The sequence below is a fragment of the Cololabis saira genome, chromosome 8 (assembly GCF_033807715.1).
Source record: "Cololabis saira isolate AMF1-May2022 chromosome 8, fColSai1.1, whole genome shotgun sequence".
Classification (NCBI taxonomy): domain Eukaryota; kingdom Metazoa; phylum Chordata; class Actinopteri; order Beloniformes; family Belonidae; genus Cololabis; species Cololabis saira.
This window is the reverse complement of record NC_084594.1, coordinates 23,305,720-23,329,692: the sequence shown is the minus strand read 5'-3', so window position 1 is coordinate 23,329,692 and position 23,973 is coordinate 23,305,720. Positions and strand designations below refer to the sequence as shown.

Sequence of the window (23,973 nt, the reverse complement as noted above, 5' to 3'; positions counted from 1 at the left end):
TGGCTCCTCTCTTTGTTTTTAAAGAAAGTACGTGGGAGTTCTTTCAAACAAGCTGTACTTGGTCTATCGCTATCACTTCGTCCAATGATGCCGGTTGCCCTTCCTGATCCGATTCTGGGGAGACACACTCGCCTTTACTATGGACAATTTAGATTCTCTGGAAACAGAAAACTTGAGAAATCCTTCACACCCTCAAAAGACTCCTGCCAAGAGTCAAACCAGGAACCATCTTGTTGTAAGGCAACAGTACAAACCGCAAAGCCACCAGCCTGCCTGGACAAGCTATACTTGCTCAGACTTCTAATTCTTCTGTCATGAAGTTAAATATAAGTATACTGATTGAGTTCTGTAGAGTCCTGTTTTTAATGTTTTCCACCTTTTGAATAATCCTTCGTGCAATGCTTGCTTTCAAATTGTTTGGAAATGCTCTTATAATCCTTCTTAGATTAATGGTTAGTAACAAACATTGGAGATTAGATTGCACTCTTAGAGCAAACTACTGTAGCTGCTTTAATTCTCCTAATGAGTTACATGTCACTTTTGTGTGTGCAGGTCCTATCTCACTGCATCACAAATCTAAGGAACTTGTAGCTTATTAACCACAGACAAGAACTGAGCATCATATGGACTTCCATATATCAATAACTGGCTCCGTTGACTAAAACATATGAGAATTGCATCATTTTATTCCATGCCGCTTCACATCACATAACCAGAGGGTGACTGCTGGTTTCGAAAGGTCCGATCAATGTTGTGAATTAAGATGTAGCAACAAAGGACACACTGATCATGGTTTAAAGCTGTACATGGTTGTTGTATTGACACGTTTGCAGAGCTGTGTCCCAAGTAACGCATACCAAAAGTAAGCGCTGTGTCTTAAATCCTGCATCCTCGCAGTTCTTTGTCAGAATAATTGGCACGTCTGGATTTTAAATACAGAACTCACCTCTTCAGAAAGAAATGGGAAAGAAAGTTTTTTTTCATCATTTAAAATGTCTAGAAATGCACATTGTTATTGAACTAGGGGAAAGCAACAAGAAAAAGACTATCTTTTTGACAATATTATCATAATGCAAAAACTCTTCGTTGCAATTTTGCATGTAAAAACTGAAAAAAATAAAATGCATTCTAAGAAAATGACATTCATCACTAAAGGATTTACATGTTTGAAAAGGCAAAAGAAACAAATTTCGATATGATTTTTTTTTATTTATAATTGCAGTCTTTCCAACTTTTGCTGTTTGAGTGTCTCTGCAGGCACCAGCATGTCCTGGGCCCATTTGTCAGGGTGTTATTGATTCAGTACTTCTCCCCCAGGACATTTTCAGTCAGGTGGAGGGCTCTTATCTTCACATTTGAAAGACAATCACATTGAGATTCTGTTTGCTGTTTTACACGTCAATGGAAGCCTTTCAAGAGCAAGGGGCTGCTTTTAGTCTGCGTGTCAAACCCGGAGCTCTCCTGAACAGTGTCTGTGTGCTGCCGAGTTTCCACTCCTCTCCTCCTCCTCCTCCTCCTCCTCCTCCACCTGCCAGCACACTGTCAAAACATGCTCTTAAATTCAAAGTATGTTTAACACTGTCTGTCCAGTCCTAATCTCTATAGGGACATTGTATTCTGTCAATTTTAAGGTATTTATCAATTCCAAAGGTCCGAGTTGGGGGTTTCAACCATCTGTTTCTTCACTGCACCCCGAAGAGATTGGTGATCAATAGTGATTAAGTGGCAGATGACACTCCCAAGTAGACAAAGGCCACATTTTACATGACAGTGCTTTTGTTGCACTGAAAGAATAAAAAGAAAGGCTTAAAAGGAAAATATAAACAGATGTGTTTCTGAACATGTGCTTCAACTGCTAATGGAGAGAACCCTAGTGAATGTCAGCTATATGTAATTCACATAAGAATGGACAGTAAACTCTTAGAGGTATATTACTTAAGACAGCAAGTTTATTTTTTTAATAAAGTTTAGATTGGAAAATATTGACATTTGGTCAGACTGAGTTGAAGCTTGTGGTTGGGCACACAAACCTTTTTATTGATAGTTTCCTCTCATTCAACTGGCTCAGACACTGTGGAAAAGATGAAAAAAGACCAGCATGCATGTTTGTGGCTTCATTCTAGTCAGATTGCTGTCGCTGATGTTATGAGTCATGTTTCCATTACATTTTTTTGCAAAACTCTAAATTTGCAAATAAGGTAGGGCTGAAGGGGGTCGGTGTTTCCATTGAACTGTGTTTTTCTCTGTAAGAGTGAAACTCTCCGAGTTCTTTCTCTGTATCTCTGTAACTCTCAGAGACTTCTCTTCAAAACAATGGAAAAGTAGTTCTCCACTTTGAAGATGACGGACACAAACTTTAGTCTTTGATAAATTATTGCAATTGCTGCTACGGCTGCTGTGAAAATAGTCAACATATGTGAAGGGAGCAAACCTAATGGGAATGGGAATGGGAATGGGACTATGGAAAAGTACCCCAGTACTTAATCAGATATGATGCCAACACATTCAGTTGCCTTCTGACCCTGAAACAAGGTGTTAATCGTTTATTGTGAATTAGTATGGAAGCCAAAATTATTGATCCTATTCACTTATTCATCAATATAGTAGTTTTGTTAATTAGTGAATTAAAGCATCTCTACATAACTTTTTCAAATTAAAATGATAGTTTTGAAATCCTTCTGATGTTCTGTTGACTTATATTGGGATGAATGGGAGCCCTGCCCCATTCACAGTGCATGCGGTGGTCTTGAACTTCATGGTCTAGCCTGGATCACTTTTGCGAGACGCTTGGTTCATCAACATTCATACCTCTGTTAGCAGCCTTTTTCCAGCCAGAATGTAGCCGGCTCATTGTTCTCAATATAAGCATCATAGCAGAGATGCCCAAAAAAACTATTTTTTGGTAAGATGTAGGGTAACAGAGAAGAAGACCAGAAAATGTTTAATCTCGGACTGACTTTTACGCATTGGCAAGAGTTATGAAAAGAAATAGGATGCAGCACTATGCATAACTCACTATTGCCGCTTTTGCACTAGGACTTACTTGGCCCGACTCGGCTCGGCGCTGCTTTACACAGCTCCACCCGTGTGTTTTTCCACAGCCAGGGGAGAAGTGGGGGGGTGGGGTGAAGCTGCTGTGATGTACTCGATTGCGCAGCACCTTTGTTTGTGTCGGCGCAGATGAGAAATCAGCTGGAGCCGGGAGCGGCTGAGAGTAAAACAGCCCGTCTACACCGCTTTTTAAATTTTTTCTCGACAGCCACCAGGTTTATGAACATCTGCACCTCAGAGTTGGATCACCAAACAGACGTTTTGCGCTTTATAACAAAATCGCCGCGATCCGCGAGTCCCCTCGCTCTGACTCCCGCTTCCTGATTCAAACGTCTGCCGGCCCCGCCCCCCGACCAATCAGAGGCGTGGAGGGTGGTAACGTCCCCGCCCCCCGACCAATCAGTGGCGAGGAGGATGGTGACCTCAGAAATAGTCCCTGCTCAGCCCGCAAAGAACCTGGCTGAAATGGTTACAGAAAAAAGTATCGGCTCTACCCGTCTCAGCCCTAGTGCGAAAGCGCAAAACGGGTAGAACCGAGCTGAAGTGATACTAATGCAAAAGCGCCATATGTACTTGCTTTGCTCGTGAATAATGTCTTATCTATAGGTGGGGTTTTTTGTGCCTTGAGCACGGCGCGGCTAAAATGATTTTAGAGGATGCGTTTATTTGCAGAGATACTGCACATATGCAACATTACAACTAAATGGTTCGTTGGTCCGTTAAAAGCTGAGATTTGTTGTAATCTTGCCATTTCCTCCTCTCGGTCTCTGTCAGGTCCGTAGGTTTCCCTTTCTCTTACCAGGTATACTGGGAGGAGAAACACTATTGGATGATGGGGCTAGTTCGTGACTTGTATTGACAATGGTATGGGACTAAACCTGAGCTTTAGAGGGACCCCAAAAGTATAAACAATACAGTTCTCCCATGGCGCTGCTTTAATTCTCTGCTTCATAGGTAAATATTGATGAAAGACTTATGGTTTTACATCTGAGGGCTTTTAGCCACTGATCAATGGCAGTATTACCATTGATTGTGTATTGTAGATGTGACATTAGATCTGGCTGTTGCAGTCAGTATGGAATAGAGGAAATTGATTATCCACTTACACTTCCAATGAATGTAGTAATTGCGTAAAAACTGAGATACATTTTCTGAATTTAGCTTTAATCATTGTTGCTTCTTTTACTTTTAATAAGACAAAAGTAAAATGTGCTATAATCCCAACAGAGTCTTTGCATCTTGTCCACGTGGAGTTGATTGTGTAGACAAAAATCTACCGCACATTCGTGGAAATCTTCTTCTAAACAGACTTCAAGGGAATACCATAATTAATCACAAATGGGCTGTGGTGCCTGCAGTTCTCTGTGCACCTCGACAGTGTAATAGGACCCCAACGGGTCACATTGTCCTGCTCGTTCCTCATATTGGGGCTCTCATTCTTTGTTGCATGGTATGTACCAAAGTAACATAGCAGTACTTGTTTAAATAAGAAAAAAAATGTGCTGGAGCTCATCTTTCTAACTGACATGGTATTGTGTAAACTACTGAAGGTATCTTATTATTTCTCGCTTAATGAAAAGCATGCACAAACTGTGATCCGTTTAATGTATGAAATATCAATGACACATAGCTACATCTTTTTTTTTCTTCAGCAACAGTCCAACGAAGCCGCACTTTCAGGATCTTTTGATGACTAATCTCTGCCATAAGATCTTAAGTTACCAGAATATCTACAGAAGCAGAAGCTTAAGGAAGCTAAAAGAGCTTAAGATAAAAATATGATATAAAGACTCACATCTCCACCTAAAAACCACTTTGAAGCCATTAAAAGCAACAAAAAAAGAGTCTCCTTTGAAGAAACAGACCTCTAGCCACAACAGGTTGTAAAAACGTTTCCACTGTTGGAATTCTGGCCAGATAATGAAGCCGAGGCAGGAACGTGCCTCCGGAGAAGTATTTCTTGTGGCGGACTGAGTAGGGGGACTTTTGGCTGCTGATCTCAGCTTCCTGTCACAAAGTGCTCTATTGTTTTAAAGGGCAAGATTGAAATACACATTATGAGCAATGTATTACAATTTCAAGCATGGTGACCTGTTAAAACTGATCAGTATGGTTGAGTTTTACTCCGAGTAGGGTCCTTTTTGCCTCTTTGTCACGTTCATGAGCTCTTATTCTCATGCCGTCATGTATATCTGCAGCAGAGATACAGTGCCTTGCGAAAGTATTTGGCCCCCTTGAACTTTGTGACCTTTTGCCACATTTCAGGCTTCAAACATAGAGATATAAAACGGTAATTTTTTGTGAAGAATCAACAACAAGTGGGACACAATCATGAAGTGGAACGAAATTTATTGGATATTTAAAACTTTTTTAACAAATAAAAAACTGAAAAATTGGGCGTGCAAAATTATTCAGCCCCCTTAAGTTAATACTTTGTAGCGCTACCTTTTGCTGCGATTACAGCTGTAAGTCGCTTGGGGTATGTCTCTATCAGTTTTGCACATCGAGAGACTGAACTTTTTGCCCATTTATTTAACCTTTATTTTACCAGGAAAATCCCTTGAGACTGAATCTCTTTTACGAGGGAGACCTGGCCAAGAGGCTTAACTGGTGCAACAACAATAAAATCAATTTAACAACAACAACAACAACAAACAGTGCAAACAACATTACAATACCTTACATTAAAAATAGCAGGTGCACATTTCTGTTAGTTTCTGATGTTTCTGATTCCTCCTTGCAAAACAGCTCGAGCTCAGTGAGGTTGGATGGAGAGCGTTTGTGAACAGCAGTTTTCAGTTCTTTCCACAAATTCTCGATTGGGTTCAGGTCTGTACTTTGACTTGGCCATTCTAACACCTGGATATGTTTTTTTGTGAACCATTCCATTGTAGATTTTGCTTTATGTTTTGGACCATTGTCTTGTTGGAAGACAAATCTCCATCTCAGTCTCAGGTCTTTTGCTGACTCCATCAGGTTTTCTTCCAGAATGGTCCTGTATTTGGCTCCATCCATCTTCCCATCAATTTTAACCATCTTCCCTGTCCCTGCTGAAGAAAAGCAGGCCCAAACCATGATGCTGCCACCACCATGTTTGACAGTGGGGATGGTGTGTTGAGGGGGATGAGCTGGGTTGCTTTTACGCCAAACATAACGTCTTGCATTGTTGCCAAAAAGTTCAATTTTGGTCTGATCTGACCAGAGCACCTTCTTCCACATGTTTGGTGTGTCTCCCAGGTGGCTTGTGGCAAACTTTAAACAACACTTTATATGGATATCTTTAAGAAATGGCTTTCTTCTTGCCACTCTTCCATAAAGGCCAGAATTGTGCAGTATATGACTGATTGTTGTCGTATGGACAGAGTCTCCTAGACCTACACCTCTGCAGTTCATCCAGAGTGATCATGAGCCTCTTGGCTGCATCTCTGCTCAGTCTTCTCCTTGTATGAGCTGAAAGTGTAGAGGGACGGCCAGGTCTTGGTAGATTTGCAGTGGTCTGATACTCCTTCCATTTCAATATTATCGCTTGCACAGTGCTCCTTGGGATGTTTAAAAGCTTGGGGAATCTTTTTGTATCCAAATCCAGCTTTAAACTTCTCCACAACAGTATCTCGGACCTGCCTGGTGTGTTCCTTGTTCTTCATGATGCTCTCTGCGCTTTAAACGGACCTCTGAGACGATCACAGTGGAGGTGCATTTATACGGAGACGTGATTACACACAGGTGGATTCCATTTATCATCATTAGTCATTTAGGTCAACACTGGATCATTCAGAGATCCTCACTGAACTTCTGGACAGAGTTTGCTGCACTGAAAGTAAAGGGGCTGAATAATTTTGCACGCCCACTTTTTCAGTTTTTTATTTGTTAAAAAAGTTTGAAAAATACAATACATTTCGTTCCACTTCATGATTGTGTCCCACTTGTTGTTGACAATAATAATAACAATAATAATAATAATAATGTTTCCTCATTGATACCAGTTTTACTTCCGAAAACCTCTCATTTTGTGCGGTTTAATTTAAGATATCATAAATATCTGGCTGTATTCAGATTTATTTTTTTTTTAAGAAGAGACCAGGAACCGTTTCTCCTAGACTTCCTGTAAACAAGAGGAAGCAGCCTGCAGTTTCTGCTGCTCATGTCAGATGTCGGGGAGCCGTACATCGCAATAACCTGTCACTGAGAGGAAATTTAGAGCATGAACAGTATTTAACGGTGAACAGAGGAGAATTCGGCTTTGAGTCTCGGTAAAGTATTAAACATGTAGCCTGAATCAGAAGTCACATGAAGACGATGGTTTTTAAATTAAAGTTAAGTTAAGTCAAAAACAGCTTTTATGGTGACGACTCTTTACGTTCTAGTGAGGATGTGTGCGATTCTCAACTGCATCTGTAAAATGAGAAACGACTGAAAAGTCTGATCTGTCCCTTTATTGTTAAGGAAAAACCACCTGTTTTATATTTAAGTGGCACTTCAAAGGTACGTTTATTTTGCAATACTATATTGCAAATGAGTAATTTGGCCATCGTCCAACATCAGAATAGCATACATAGAATACAACATAGTAATATATAATAGTATGAAATGATTAGGGCATGGGGGGGTTGTGTCACCCACTTCTTCTGATATCCAACACAGCACAGCTCCACCAGCCACAATCGCGGCTGCCAGCCCTGAACTATATCCAAACGGATGACAGACTGTGTAGTGTGTAAAAGGGCAGGAGACGTAAACTCAACCCGCTTGGAGCTGAGATTCTCTTCTGTGGCTTATTTACATATTCATTTTTGGATGTTGCTGGTCAGTTACATTAAGGATGTTTGAATGACAAGATTACCATGAGGATATTTAAAAAGATCCCAGTTTGTTTTATTGGAATTGGACACTGCAGCAGTAAAGCAGAGCAGACAGCTGCGAGGAACCACCAATCAGCACATGGTAGGGATTCGTCAGTTTGCGCTGTTCTTGATGTAACAGGTGACTTCTCAGACAGTAATCCTACACTCAACTTTAAGACAACCATACTATCTGCAATATAGCTTTAAATTTTGATTGTACCTTTTTATGAGTGTTCAAATTACATTTAAAGCAATAACAGGCTGTTGGTGAGTTCAGTGTATCCCTAAATGAGAAAAAGCTTTCTGTTTAACATTTTTTTGTCTTCCTCCAGAGACTGTTTTATTGTGGCACTTCCATTAAAAAAAAGGTTCCTGTAGTTGTGCTTGTGGGGCACCAGTTGTAATTGTTTCCAGCAGTCAGCATGGTTCCAGCATTCATGCTGACTTTTTCACTCTGGCCTCACTGTGACTAGTTTACATCATTGTTTATAAGGACCGATATGTTGGTTGATTGGTTTCTGCCAGAAGTGGGTGACAGAGGCAAGAGGAAGGGAGGAGAGGGTGTAAAAATAGCCTGCATGCCTGCTTTGCTTTGTGCCAAATCAGCATCCGCACACAAAAGTACTCGTGAAAGTTTTGAGGCACTAAAGAATGAGGTCCATTTTGTTGTACAACAATGATGCTGCACTTGCAAGAGCTCGTAAAAGGATTCTCTGTTGCATGTGCATTGCAAGATTTACTTCTCTTCTGTACATGGATTATTTTAGACTCATATAAAGACCTGTGTACAATTTAAATAGATTAAAAAAAAAAAAAGCTTAAAGGCCGGTTTTATAATGTGCATTTTGCAAACAGAATGTCCTTTGTCTGAAAACTGGGACAAATCATGTAAACACTCATATAAACTTTGGAAGAAGTATGCTTCAAGTGTGAGTCCATAACCTCAGGCCCCATAAGTGGTGGGAGTTGTGAGGGCTGGTTGAAAAGTTCCCCTTGGCTGCCGAAGCAGAGATAATTGGACCCAGGTTCAGCCGGGGTTTTGGTATTCACAACTCAAGCCAAGTTTTGGTCTTCTCGACTTCTCTTGCCAGAAAGTGTCTGTAACCACGTTTGTCTGACCAGGCGACATATTTTGACTCATTTTCTGCATGGGAGGAATCCTGACCCATTTCAGTCAGTTACACATGTAGTTAAGGATGTTTTGGGTAAACGTGGTGTTTACGTTTGCAGGGGTTACTTTAATCTGACTGGATGTCCTGGTGTCTGGGTAAGTATTGTGTCTTTGTTTGGGGGTCAAAGGTTGATCTTTTAGGAATAGTGACTTATAGATGCTGAGCAGTGGTTGGGTTGCGTGTGATCAAATCTGATCTAATTGGACATGAGAGGTTTGATCGCAGGACATGAGGCTCATGATGGAGCCTGAGGGGGGAGACAGATATTAGTTACAACTCATCAAAGACTTTTTTTTTTTTTAAGGTTAATTTTGACTCATCACATTTCTCTCGTCTTAAGAAGTGTCCAACACACTGCAGCAGCTAATTAGACATAATCCCTTTTCTCTTAATGGGTGTGACCCATCACATCAGTTTGCAGTTTGGCTCAAAGAGAGACAGCAGTCTTACCAGATGTATGATAATTATACACAGTTGCCAAAAATTCAAAAATTCCAAATTCCTATTCTCCACAATACATTTTTTAACAAATGGAAACCCCAACAGATCCCATAAGACAGCAACAGACACCCTCTGTGAGGATTTTGCAGACCACTTCAGGGGTAAAATTGATGACATTAGATCCAGTCTTTTATTTCAACAGATTTTAACTCTTAACACACCTGGATCAGTGCTTTTATCTGAGGAAACACTGGAGAGTTTTGCCTTGGTTGATGCGGGTACACTTGGTCGAGTTTTCTCCAAGGTAAAGCCCACAACCTGCCTTTTAGACCCCATTCCCACACCGTTTTTTAAAACACTCTATGGATTCTTTAAGGAACAGCTGCTGTATTTGGTCAACTGCTCTCTTCAGACGGGTGTCTTCCCCACCTCCTTTAAAACGGCGGTGGTGATGCCCCTTCTGAAGAAGAGTGGCTTAGACCCCAATGTTTTAAATAACTACCGGCCTGTATCCAACTTACCGTTTTTTAAGTAAAATTTTTAGAAAAACTTGTTTTTAATCAAGTAAATGAATTTTTAAACTCAAAACACATTTTAGAGGCTCATCAGTCCGGTTTTAGGATGAACCACAGTACAGAGACAGCACTTTTAAAGATTTTAAATGACATCAGGTGTAATTTAGATAACCAAAAACTCACGGTCTTGGTTCTGCTGGATCTAACCGTCGCCTTCGATACAGTAGCATCACATTTTGTTAAATAGACTGAGGAACCTGGTCGGCCTCTCTGGTACTGCTCTTAACTGGTTCACGTCCTACCTCACTGATGGAAGTTTCTTCGTAAGTATGGATACATGTTCCTCAGGAACCTATAAGATAAGGTGTGGGGTTCCCCAAGGGTCAATTTTAGGTCCAACTCTTTTTAATCTGTACATGCTGCCCCTTGGGGACGTCATCAGGAGACACGGCATCAGCTTCCATAGTTACGCTGACGATACGCGACTGTACATCGCCGTGTCTCCTGATGACACTGGGCCAATTGATGCCCTTTTTAACTGTATTTTAGATATCAAGTCATGGATGGCAGCGAACTTCCTACAGCTCAACCAGGGCAAAACAGAGGTCTTAGTCTTTGGTCCTGAAGGCCAGAGAGAGAAACTTTTACCAAAGTTACAGGATTTTAAACCCTCAAAATCAGTTAAAAATCTGGGCGTGATTTTTGACTCTGAGCTCACTTTTATTCCACATATTAAAAACATAACAAAGATCGGTTTTTACCATCTTAAGAACATAGCCAGAGTCCGCCCGTTTCTCTCTCAGGCTAGTACGGAGGTGCTAATGCTTTGTGCTTGACGCACAGTAGCGTCCCGTGACTCGTTTGTAAGATAGGCTGTTGGAGTTACTGTGCGCTGAAGTTAATTTCTCAGCATAAGAAATGCCATATGTGGCGTGAGTGTGTGTGAAGTTGTTTAAATGCGTGAGTCTCACACTAGACAGCCCTGTTATGTCAGCCGCTTCTTCGTTTGAACCATCAGCCATTTTCTTGGGTCTCCCTTCTCTTTCAGACTGGATGGGTGGAGTCACGTGATCACACACGCTGTACACCGTCTTAAAGGGGAATGAAAATAGCCTATAAGCACACAGTCAAAGCAGAAAAAATAGACGTTTATTTTATTTTTATAATCAAAACACTGAATTTACCAACATGGGAAAATTGACGTCGGTCATCGCGGTGAATGTCGTAATGGTAAATTTTCAGTTTATCGCCAGGGACTAAGGCAGTGTGTGCCGTGATATCAAGGCACATTCTCATATACCTTTTGGTAGATTTGTGTGTACTGTACATACACACAAATCCAATTACCCAGAATCCAGGTACTCAGAACTTGAACTTTAACTATGGTTAATTTAGTAACGAAGAAGAGGAACAAAAATCCTGTTATTCCACTATCTAGTTCAACATGTTTGTTGGGATAGATGTAGGTTGCTACAGCAACATTATTCAGTTTTTTCTCATGTTGCTTTCCCATCATAAACATTACAAAGCTCTATAGACTTTTAATGGCACACAATACTGCAAAAACTTTGAGCAGTCTGAGATTAAACCTAGGAAAAAGCAACCATCACTCTGTCTCAGTCGAGGAAGCGCCTTCTTGACCTCGTCGCAGCTTGTTCGGGTCTGCTGATTGTTCTCCGCTGGGTCATAGCAGCTGTGAAACATGCAGTCTCTCTGACCTGGATGGTCCAAAGCTGCTGTTGAGGACTGGGGCATTTTTAACATATCGCTCCCAGCAAGCAGTACTTCGTCTGTCAACCTTTGTCTGCGTGTGTTTCGGTGTTAAACGTAACCATGTAACACGTCTGTCAACAGGTCGCAGGAAAGAAATACACCCTGTGGGATGACTTCCTTGTTGAGGGCAGACGCGGCAATCAGCAGGAAATGACCTTGGAAGATCTGATCCAGTATATTAAGGTACAGCAAGGAAACACGCGCTGTGCCAACACCCAGTGCTGGACTTTTTAATGTTTTTTTTCCTAAACCTGCTCACCTTTCTCCAGTGCACACAATGTAACAATGCCCATTGTTTTAAATGATCAAAACTTCTTGAAACCAAGACAGTATGGAAATCCAAGATTAGTTTAAGATGGGTAAATAATCTTCTCTGAATTACTAAGATTCTACTTTCAACAATTTATACACAGAACTAACACGCTATTTGTCAATTGCAAATACGCATGCTATTTTCTCATCTGTATAAATCGGATTCTATGTTTCTGTTTTCATAGCCCGTCTATCCAGTAATATCAGGCCCACTGCACTCATTTCAGCCCTGTTTTTACAGCTTCTTCTATAGCAGCCCAGGTGTAAAGAGAGAGAATGAGCAGCTCGACTTCATTCAACCGCTTTTCTGCGGATTGTGCTTCTTTTGAGATTAACAAGTTTTTCTTTTTAAACGATACAAACAAAAACTGTACAGAAATATTCTTAATAATGCTTGAAACATTTTGACTACGTTACTTGGCCTGAGAGCTCACTAGTACACACAAATTTAGACACAATCATAAAAATCCTACTTCAAACCAACTCAAATTCCTTGCAACCAGTTTTATTATTAAACATGTTCCCTCATAGAGTTCAACCACACAAAGTTAATACTGAACTGAAAAAGGTTTAAGAACTTCTTAGATACCTGTCAACACAAATAGTTACAACAATAGATTTTTAAGAAATTGTTGAAATATTATTTTATTCTAGCAAGATGCTCATGAAAGCACGTTCCTTTCCCAACATTTAATGTCAGTTCTGTTAAATGCTGCAGAGGTAAAGGGTAAATACATTTGTAAGTGTTCCTGTTGCTCCAACTTTTATTGAACTTTTCCTCTTGTTTGCTGATGAAGACCCTGCAAAGCTTCCTGAAGTGATTTATTTTCCCTCCCCCATTTCTGAAGCCAGACCGATCACCTTTAGCATTCTAGAGTTTAGTTGTCAAAATGAATTTTATAAAATGTAATTTAGCAATACAGTCCTTCAAAATGAACTGAATCATTTGAATTTGCAGGAACACTATGGCTTAAATGTATCCGCCCTTTTTTATGGCACTGGCATCTTGTACTGTGGACACAAAGAGAGGCTGAAAAAGAGGTATGTCCATTTAAAACATTGCGGTACAGTCTTTCACATGGCTTCACTCACGCAGTCCTGCACACATAACCAGTCACAAAAAGCAAAGCTTCTTTGTTTGTTTAGAGGCTAATGGCAGGATAAGGTGATTCCTCTGTGCTTGTTGACACACACACACACACACACACACATCCATCTCCAAACACCGATGATTGAGACGCCTCATCAGGCTTCCTTCTGTTTGCAGAGGACAAGTGTTAAAAAGTTAAATAATAGTGAACTTTTGGAGGCCACGCTGTTCGGGCCTGTTCAATTCTGCACACGTTTAATAAGCCTTTAGGGGTGTTTTTACACAGATTAGATGTTTCATGCCATGAAATCTGTTTTTCTGACAACTGAATATAGTCTGTATGTTATTGTTCCCAGAGGACAGGATAAATAGATAAAACCTTTGTAACTTTACATGTAGTGACTCACTGGATTGAAATCTTTGAATAACAGCATTGTGGCTCAAATCCCGATGCTGCTAGTTATTTAAGTTGCACATTGATTGGTATTGTGAGCTGGTTTTGTGATTTGGAGAGAGGCAGAGCATCTGCCGACCTTACATGACAAATGTTCACTCCAGCAGTCACTTCCTGAGCTGTCGTCCTGCCCTGAGCTTCCTGTGTTGATCCACTGACGGGGAAAAAATAACACCAACATTAAAAACTAAATGGACAAAAATAATAACTCTTATTAAAGGGGAAAGTCAAGCTTATTCTCTACATTTTCGCATTTTCTCATATTGTTTATGGGATGCAGTCCTTTAAAACAGGGGACAAGTGCATATTTCAACAATGTTACTTATTTTTCTTGGTTTGTTTTTTTTAATAATACAGATCTGTGCCAGAAAAGATTTAGTCAGACATTGAATAAAGAGAAAGTGAAATCAATTTATTGAACTTTGATCAAACATTGAATAATTTTGCATCCACTTTTGCAGCGTTTCTGATGTGGTGAAGATGGTAACAAAGGCAGATATCCCTCCTCACAAGAAAATGCTGGACTTGATCCCTTCTTTTGAAGAAGATGAGGACTGTGAGACTGTCCCTACTATCAGATACATGCTACTGTGATGCACTTGACGCTGATTTCTAAGAAGCTTGCGCGAGGAGCTGCTTCAGAGTGACCAAGAAAATCCAGCAATCATTCAATTTAATAAGTCAATTGTTATAAAAGCTGTTTACAAAATCTGAAACATTAACAGGTTTAAGCTTGTGATTCTTCTCTTTGGTGATGTGGCCTCCCTTAATTACATTTCCTTCTTTGATCTTTTTCTGAAGCTTTGTCTTAAAATTTCCATAAAATATTCAAAGGTTTACATACAATTCAGCACTTCTGCTTTTTGTGTGTGTGTGTCTTTCAGCTGTCACTGTGTGACCAAACAGGAATCATGATGAACCCCAGTTAACTTTGTGTTTTTACATGTAAAATGCATCTTTTGAAGAGTTTTTCTTCTGTTTGAGCAGAGTATTTTGGGGGTATGTGGGAAGTAATGAGTGGACATTTGTACAACTATGGTCTCTACCCCCCCCAGCATCCCCTCCTCTTCAGACTGCTCACGCTAGAGAAGCTGGAGTCATTGATGAGGCTCTCACATGTCGACAGGTGGCTTTTGTGCATGTGCTGCTCTTTTACTCAACCTCAGTGATTCTCTCTGCACCATCACAACAAAGTGACCTTTTTGACATACCCTAATTGCTTTCTCCATTGCTTACATTTAAAATGATGCTAAATGAATCGCCTTTGTAATTGCTTCTGCAACTATTTACAGATCTATCTTTACAGGAGGATGCAATTGCTGATTAAACTGTTTGAACAATACTGCAATAAATGTTTTATTTGAGGAAGATTTTATATTTGTGTACTTCCTTAATAGAAATTACTTCTCTGACCAGCTTTCAAATAGTTCCCTTGGTTTTACTGCGTAGTTTCCCATACTTCACAAAGGTTTTCTGTCTGTTTTTCTTGTTTTTTTTTAAATAACAATCTTCACTGGTTAAAATATTCGTAAAACCTTCAAATTTGAGGAAAACTCTTTTTTTACTCTTCTGTCAAAAGATGGGACAAAATATGACATTGATATCAACAGCATTAGGAAAATGATTAAACCCTTTGGAATGAATAAGGTTCAATACCAAAACATGGCAAAAACAATTTAATCTTTTTTTTCAATAATATTACAACACTCAGCACTGGCCACACTTTGGCTATGACGGAGCATATTTACATTAAATATAGTACAAAAAAAATTTACTTTTATCCCAGAAAGATCAACATTTACAATAAAATAGTCAATATTTGTGTCAAAATAAAAAAAAAAAAGTCTGTAGGTGTCATCACACTCAAATATATCCAATTATATTGTTGCATATGATGGGCTGTCGGCTGCCAGTCTTCATGAGAGCAGTGAACTGGTGGAAGTCATTGTCCACCTGATGCAGTCCTGTGTGAGACTGGTGAAAGAAAGGCTTTAGAGCCTCGAGTCCCACAGGACAGGACATGCGTTGGGGGGCGTCTGCAGCCCTGCTGAGCCTTTTGGAGTCTGTTGGTCTCGGCCTGTTCTCCACACCTTTAGACATCCCTGCCAGCCTCCGGCGCATGTTACCAAAAATTTCCTTTGCAAGCCACCGGCCTGAACTGGGCTTATGGTCTGTTGCCTCGGGGCAGTCTGGTAGGTCCATCCAGTTCTTTATCAGATCAGCAAAACTGTTGTCCCCAAGAACCAGGGGCTGTCTGTTCCTGCTGCGGCTCAGCAGTGATGTCGTCCAGTCCTCCGTATCACTGGCTTCAAAAGAAGTCCAGCGCTCCAGGCAAGCATCCGAGGTTGATTTGGGTCGGATGCGACCGGAGGGTCCTCTGTTTGTGCGGACGCAAGCAGAAGATGAGACTCGTACGTTTCTGGTCCTTCTCAGCACCACACCTTCATCCTGCCAGGAAGCCTCAGAGTAGCCTGAGTCAACGTCCGCGCTCTTGTCACTGCTGGGGGAGCCTCGTGCCAGCCGCTCGTGCTCCTGCGGCTCCTGCTCTTCTTCCAGGGGGCCGGCCAGGCAGCAGGCAGAGTCGTAAGTGCTGGCCTCGCTGGCGTCAGAAACACGGAGACGGGTGAGTCGCTCCTGCTGCGCCCGCTGCTTACAGAGCCTGGTGACGGCGAACGACCGGACGCACGGCTCACTCAGTGGCCTCGGCCTGCTTATCTCCTTCAAGTCCTGCAAGGACCTCATCATGGACTGCATATGCTCCCTCAGGCAGTCAGTGGAATCTCCTAAACACAACTGCACAATGACAAAGAGACAAACACTCAATGATGCATGCAACTTTAAATAAAGTTTACTTTTACATTTTAAATTCAAATGTATACATAAATGCATTGCAGCAAACTGGAGAGTTGTTAAGTTTCCTTTTCAAAACATTCCTCATGCTCTGGCCTGTCCAGCTGAGGCTGGAACACTTCTGTGTGTATTTTCCAAAACTGGGCCAAGGAAAGTTTTATCAGTCGAGATCATTCAGCCCTGTGGCCAAGTAACCATTCCTCACAAACCTCAGAGCAGCTTTATGGAGACCATCCCATGCAGAAAATTAAACCTTCAGAATTCAGAGTACAGGATGCACATTTTTTTTTTTTAAAGAAAAAAAAGTCTGCTAAAGTTAGAGGGGAAGTTTGAACAAAGTAGAGCTGAGTAGAGTGGACTGTAGGCTCACATATCCTCTCTGGACCTCTCCGGCCTACAGGATGTTGACTGGTGTGTATTATAAAGCAGGAAATGACAGCTAGCTTTTGGAATTACACACAGATCTTGACTCATAATGGATCACACCATCTTCAACATTGTACATCAGTATAACTAGGCCTTAAATATTCATCTGCTTTCCATGATCTGGGAATAAATTTGCAATTGAAAAGCTCTCCTGTTTCATAAAATGTTCTCAGTGGAGTTAAAAATCCCAGTTTTTCACCGTTTATGCAGACTTTAGTTTGTTTAGCCCCTCTGTGCTGCTGGTGTTTGCCTTGTGGTAGTTAGGATATCACGGTGCGGTGATGTTATCACAGCTGTGGGCGCTCAACCATTTGGCCCCCGAGAGACTTAAGCCTCGTTTATGGTTCTGCGTTAAATCGACGCAGAGCCTACGGCGTACGGTCTGCGTTGGTGTAACGCGGGAGCATAAATGAGCCTTAATCGGGCACACAGACACCCACGGGGAGGCTCTGTGGTCAGTCTGCCACTCTGCAAGTGCGCTGTTCTTCTCGGCTGCTTTCACACAATGGCGAGAGTTGCTTCACATCGTTATGCAGATGCAACAAGGGCAATTAAGTTCGAGTAAACCGTGACTTGGGAGGGATTAACATGTCCCAGAGCTGCAGAAATCAGGACGAATAAAGAACAAACCTGATACATCTCAGACAATATTTTCAGTGCCTTTAACAATATACACTTTACAGTTTGTTTGTTTTTTGTTTTTTTTTAGGACCATTTCACACAAGAAGAACTTTGAAGAGTAAGAGAAAAAAAAAAACTTACCATTTTGTGTAAGAAAGTGTCCCCACTTAAGGGCTCCGTTTTTTTTTTTTTTTCTGGGGACAGAAGGGCAATTTAATATAGTGCGTGATGTATGTTTGAGTATTATTACATTTTTGAAACCAAAGTAATAAAACCGACCTTTGGTGCTGACTGACCGAGGTGATGTCCTCCTCTCTGTGTCCACTCTCCTCTGAACTAGAGGAAGGTCTGACAGCGAACTTTGACGATGCTGAGTTTTTTTTTTTTTTTACCGCAGCAGCAAAAAAAAGAAAAAAAAAACATCCAATAGGAGGCCGCCTGAAACAGGACACCTCCAGCAGTCTCTGCGCTCCTTTCTGTGTGTAAACTGCATAACAAAGTGCTGCTTGGAGTCCACATCTGGATCTAACTGATAAGATACTGACATATGTATGTATATGTATATATATATATATATATATATATATATATATATATATATATATATATACATATGTCAGTATCTTATCAGGGTCTCATCAAGGTCTTAGATCCTGATATTTAATCAAGTCAGATATTTAATCAAGTCAATATTTATTTTCCAGTCTATTTCAGAAACACACAGATGATACAGGATCGGGATCTTAGCCCTAAATTTGAATCACAATTAATGTAACTGCACCATGGATGTATTATAAAACATTGCACACGTAGATGACGATAAGAGTTCAATCTGAGATTGGTTCCGAGGGAGGGCACACGAAATAGTGACTTTCGCTTGTAGAGTTAATTTATCCTGAACCTTGCTTTTATTTTATGCATGTTATCTTGAAGCATGGGCAATGCATGCATATTAAAAAAAAAAAGAATCAGTAAACAACCAGCCAACAAATTGATCTCTCTACCTTTAATAATAAAAACCTCTTTTTATGGCTTTTTTTTTTACAACTTTAATTTCTGTTTGTCACATAATCAACAAGTCTAGTTAGACCAGTGAATTTTGCACAGAGGTGTAGTGTTCTCTCGGACTGTAGTTTGCTGGTAATGCTCCTGTTTAATGATGCCACTCAAATCCCTGCGCTCTCACATCCACATACCACCACCTTGCGGCTCTCGTCGCCTCTCTCCCTGCTCTCTCCGCGCCAACTGTCTCAGTCTTTATTGGGGTTAAATGCAAATAATTCAATGGTTGATTAGTTTCTCAATGGGGGTCTTTAAATGCAAATACTTAGATGGAAGGCAGGTTATTTACAAAAGAATAAACCATTAAGACCGCGTCATCGCACCCCAGCCTTTTTGGACTCTAGGAACTATAATTGAACTCTTGCTGAAACCTAAACATTTATGAATAGAATAAACAATCAATTATAAACTGGAATAAATGTAACGGTATACTGAATTATATCATGAACTTTGTGTGTGAATTTTGTTTTTATGTAAGACATTTCCATCAACTCAGCTTTAACCTCATACAGTACAAGTCCCTGAATGTTTGATGCAGTGGTTTAATGTGCGGTTCCTTGAGTCTAGTTGAGTCCTAGTTGATGTACAGACAAAATAAAACATTTTCTGTGTGAGATGAGTATACTTTATACTTTATCAGAATTTCTATTCTATATTCTTTTAAAAAGTTCTTTGTGTTTATTGTTACCCAAGCATTAATCCAGACTCAAAGGGGCAGAAGAAATCGGTACACTTTTACATAACACACAGTAGAATAAAACATGATATGGCCAAACTTTTATTTACATTTAACAAGTGAATGGCTTTTCTCATTATATGAATGAACAATTATCATCCTTTTGTCTTGGTGTTGTGGTGAATTTTAAATCATGGATACCGTGCCGTTAGGTGGGGTAGAAATAGCCCTAATTCACACTATGAAGATGGCATGTCCCAAGAGAACAAGTGTAAACAAATATCAAGGCACAAACAGATGTTAAAAGACATGGAATGAAAATATAGGACAGAACAGTTTCAGAAGACATAATCACCTCAAAACTTGCAGATACCTTACATGTGACACCTAACAATGTGTCTTTTGTTTCTTTAAAGAAGTTACTTAAGGAATATTTTGTCAGTTTCCAGGGGTTACAGGGTTATCTATGGACAGTCATGCAGGACAATGTACTATCGTACAAGTGTGTGTATTGATTCTGTGTAAACCTTATACAAAAACATCTTCCCTTTGTCCAATTTCATTCTCTATGCTTGTTAGTTTTCTTCTAAAAATAAGCTCTGTGTGGTCAAAAGATTTGTAAAATGCAAGTTAACATAATTTTGTGCAATATTTATAAAAAAGTATTTATTTTCTGTCTGTTGTGTCAACATCTTCAACTTTCAAATCAATTGGCAAAGTGAACTGAAAACAAAAACAAAAAACTAAAACATAGACTGGTTATGAGACTTGAGACTCGTCCACAAAAATCTATAAATAATGAAACACACAGTCATTTAAAATTGTTATATTTCCATTTCCCACTTGCCACGATGAGTTGATAGCTTCTTTTTAAGATAAGCTTTGCTCGTCCAAGAATTATTTTCCACAAAAGCTACTGGCTAATACGTTGTCATGTTACAGATCTAATTAAAGTGCCTTGATTGCTTTTATAATATTAGAGGGTCATTTGTGCTTATGCTGACTACGAGTAGAATACCTGCAAGGAGCATTAAGAAATACATATAAAAGTGTTGGGTAAAGATGAGAGAGAAAGTAATGCTTGTAAATCAGTGATTGTAGAAGTTCTGGTGGGTTCTGCCTCCAGGAGTCAACTCTGTTACGGTTTTGAAAAGCAGTATCAGCACAAGTCCCTTTCAGTCTCTAATGCTGTCTCTTTGCATTGGGTATTTTCCTGCAGAGAAAAAGAAAGAACACAACATATTTGTGGTATGGCTGCATGTGATAAATCATGTTTTGAGCTACAGAGCTACAAACTTTGATGATTACATATCATATAATTATAAAACCCGTAATACAGCAAAATACAATACATATCAAATCAGGCAAAAAAAAGAAGTTATTTTCACTCGTTAAAAGAAAAAAAGTCAACATGGCTCATTTTGTTGAAATGCAATGTTCTGCCCCAGGTACCAATCTGATGGCATCTGTGGCAAGCGGACAACAGACACAACCTCCGATGCTTGTAAGGACCCTGACTGTTCAAAGCTTGTTGGGAAGAACAAGGAAGACTTGCTCAATATTAAACAGGCTTCGTAATGCCATGAGTGATCAGTAAATGCAGTAATTTTACCACATATATAGGATTTAGTGACATCTTGAGGTGAAATTGGAGATTGCTACTAACTATCCTTCAAGTATGTTAGAAAAGCCTTTGTTGTTGTTGATATAAATGTTAAATGTGGATAAAATTTGTTTATTTGGTTTGATCATTACAAGTAGTGCTAAAAAAATGCTATTTTGAGTATATCATTTTTCCCCTTTTATTAATATATTATTTGACATTATTTGACAGTTTCTTTACAATTAAGGAACTGCTCCAAGTTTAAGTTTCAGAAACCTTTTCTCACTTTTGAGATGCTACCAATGTGTTATTATGACATGAAAATTATTATTTAAATAATCAGTTAAAGATTTAAGTACTAGTTATTGTCAGTGTGTCTATGCAAAGACACAAAAGATGTTAATAGTTAATTGAGTCTTTTTTTTTAAATCACAAAGAGAAATAAACCTTGATATTCAAATTCAGGTTTACACCTACAGTTGTATAAGAAAACCCAAAAAGATCCATTTCACATTTGAGAAGTTGAGGGTAAAAAGTAGATTTTTTTTTCTGATTTCTGTTCAGTATCTAAGGATTTTGTACGATTTAGCGCCATCTAGTGGTGAAATATTGCAAACTGCTGCGTAATCCTCCACTGACCTTGGCCCGGTTTCCCAGATCAGTTAAGTAGTTCTTAACAGCGAAAGACTTCTTTCACAGGCTCCTTAAGATGGTTTGAAAGATGTCTTTCGCTGTTAAGAACTACTTAACTGATCTGGGAAACCGGGCCCTTCACTGTCCCAAGTACAGAGAAGGACCCAAAACTGTTGCAAAAGATGTGAAAAACAGGCCCTCTGTGTTTGAACGCAACACTGCAGACTGCAAGGAACAGAATCTGCTCCACTCTAGATCTAAGTGAGTCATTCTAAGGTAACGTATATACAACACTTATTTTTAGATGATACAGCACAGTTGAAAACATGGCTGAATATTACATTTCATTTGTGGTAAACAGTAAACAGAGGATTGTTCTTATTAATTTTCTAATAATCAACACATTTTTCATTAATGATTTCAGCCACTGATTTAATCTACATTCACATATTAAGATGAAAATGGTGAGTCACCTGAATAGTACAAAAGGTATTACAACAGGTAATAATTTTTCAGGATTACATAACCAGTTTAAAAGTAACTTTTCCACCTACCAGGTCAGTCCTATATCCTACCTTTAGAAAAGACCGCAGTCTTTCAGGTTGTTCTTTATAATTACATCAGTGACGGCGTCAAACACAAACTGCACGTTCTTGGTGTCAGTGGCACAGGTGAAGTGGGTGTAGATCTCTTTAGTGTCCTTTTTCTTGTTCAGGTCCTCAAATTTGGTCTGGATATAACTCGCAGCTTCATCAAACTTGTTGGCTCCTGGGAGGCAAGTCAGTGAAAAGTAGATGAGCATAATTTACTATCAAAGAGCGGGGAGTTATAATTTGCTTCATAACTGCAGATCCTGAACGGAGGCTCTCAGGTGCAATACTGCCTCTGATACGTCACTCTGTACCTGTGTACTCAGGGAAGCAGATGGAGAGAGGGCTGCGCGTAATCTTCTCCTCGAAGAGGTCCTTCTTGTTGAGGAAGAGGATGATGGAGGTTTCAGTGAACCATTTGTTGTTGCAGATGGAGTCAAAAAGCTTCATACTCTCATGCATGCGGTTCTGAAAGAAAGCAAAAACACTTGTTCAGGGCTTTGACTAAAGCAAAACATACAATGACAGAGGTCAAACGTTTTCTGTAAGTCTTCACAAGGTTTTCCCACTCTGTTGCTGGTATTTTAGCCCATTCCTCCATGCAGATCTCCTCTAGAGCAGTGATGTTTTGGGGCTGTTGCTGGGCAACACAGACTTTCAACTGCCTCCAAAAATGTTCTATGGGGTTGAGATCTGGAGACTGGCTAGGCCACTCCAGGACCTTGAAATGTTTCTTACGGAGCCACTCCTTCGTTTGCCCGGGTGGTGTGTTTGGGATCATTGTCATGCTGAAAGACCCAGCCACGTTTCATCTTCAATTCCTTTGCTGATGGAAGGAGGTTTTCACTCAAAATCTCACGATACAGGCTCCATTCATTCTTTCATTTACACGGACCAGTCGTCCTGGTCCCTTTGCAGAAAAACATCCCCAAAGCATGATGTTTCCACCCCCATGCTTCACAGTATTATGGTGTTCTTTGGATACAACTCAGTTTTCTTTCTCCTCCAAACACAACAAGTTGTTTCTACAAAAAAGTTCTATTTTGGTTTCATTTCAACATAGAACATTCTCCCAATCCTCTTCTTCATCATCCAAATGCTCTTTAGCAAACTTCAGACGGGCCTGGACATGTACTGGCTTAAGCAGGGCGACACGTCTGGCTCTGCAGGATCTGAGTCCCTGGCGGCGTAGTGTGTTACTGATGGTTCCTTTGTTACTTTGGTCCCAGCTCTCTGCAGGTCATTCACTAGGACCTCCGTGTGGTTCTGGGATTTTTATTCACCGTTCTTGTGATAATTTTTCTTGTACTTATTTTACCCAGGAATGTACCAATTCATTCAGTACACACAGTCACAATGTGATTTCCTGGATTCTTTCCCCCCATTCTGTCTCTCATAGTTGAAGGGTACCTGTGATGAAAATTGCAGGCCTCTCTCTTCTTTTTAAGTGGGAGAACTTGCACAATTGGCGGCTGACTAAATATTTTTTTGCCCCACTGTATCTGCCTCAAAGCTGCCACCAGGGGACAATGTTGATTCATGGCATTTAACTGTGCAGAACTGGTGCCCAATAATTCTTTAACTATGTCTCTCTTAAACATTTAGAGGCAGTTCAAGATTTAAGTTATCTGATAAAAAAAAATACTTTTATTAGCAAGCTACACCTCATATAGAAGTTCAGTGGATTAATCTAATTGCTGGAGTTTAACATAATAAAGCCATAACAAGTATTTGTTTTCCAGTGGAACGCCTTTCAGTACTTTTGCAATGAAGACTAAATGAAAAGAGACAGAGTAGACTTATGAAGCTTTCCTACAAATGAACACACTCATACATGCACAAAGAGACACCAAAAGAAAGAGT

At 40.0% G+C, this 23,973-nt stretch overlaps 3 protein-coding genes across 3 annotated transcripts in view; 1 reads left to right on the top strand and 2 right to left on the bottom strand.

Annotated features, from left to right (window-relative positions):
* uba7 (ubiquitin-like modifier activating enzyme 7) overlaps positions 1-15,013 on the top strand; it is a 39,156-nt gene extending 24,143 nt beyond the window's left edge. Inside the window, exons 22-24 of the mRNA XM_061727307.1 lie at positions 11,875-11,976; positions 13,064-13,146; positions 14,111-15,013. Coding sequence (XP_061583291.1) covers positions 11,875-11,976; positions 13,064-13,146; positions 14,111-14,243 — 318 coding nt within the window. The 3' untranslated portion in view covers positions 14,244-15,013. The remainder of the gene's footprint in view (positions 1-11,874; positions 11,977-13,063; positions 13,147-14,110) is intronic.
* A 248-nt stretch (positions 15,014-15,261) lies between these two features.
* Positions 15,262-17,711, bottom strand: LOC133449388 (PAK4-inhibitor inka2-like). The gene is made up of 2 exons (XM_061728530.1): positions 17,688-17,711; positions 15,262-16,442 (listed from the first exon to the last, which is right to left on the bottom strand). Exons 1-2 carry the CDS (start codon positions 17,688-17,690, stop codon positions 15,513-15,515), a joined length of 933 nt encoding a protein of 310 aa, XP_061584514.1. The 5' UTR covers positions 17,691-17,711; the 3' UTR covers positions 15,262-15,512.
* A 1,662-nt stretch (positions 17,712-19,373) lies between these two features.
* gnai2b (guanine nucleotide binding protein (G protein), alpha inhibiting activity polypeptide 2b) overlaps positions 19,374-23,973 on the bottom strand; it is a 56,494-nt gene continuing 51,894 nt past the window's right edge. Inside the window, exons 7-9 of the mRNA XM_061727306.1 lie at positions 22,425-22,578; positions 22,096-22,288; positions 19,374-20,497 (exon numbers count right to left, since the gene is read on the bottom strand). Coding sequence (XP_061583290.1) covers positions 22,098-22,288; positions 22,425-22,578 — 345 coding nt within the window. The 3' untranslated portion in view covers positions 19,374-20,497; positions 22,096-22,097. The remainder of the gene's footprint in view (positions 20,498-22,095; positions 22,289-22,424; positions 22,579-23,973) is intronic.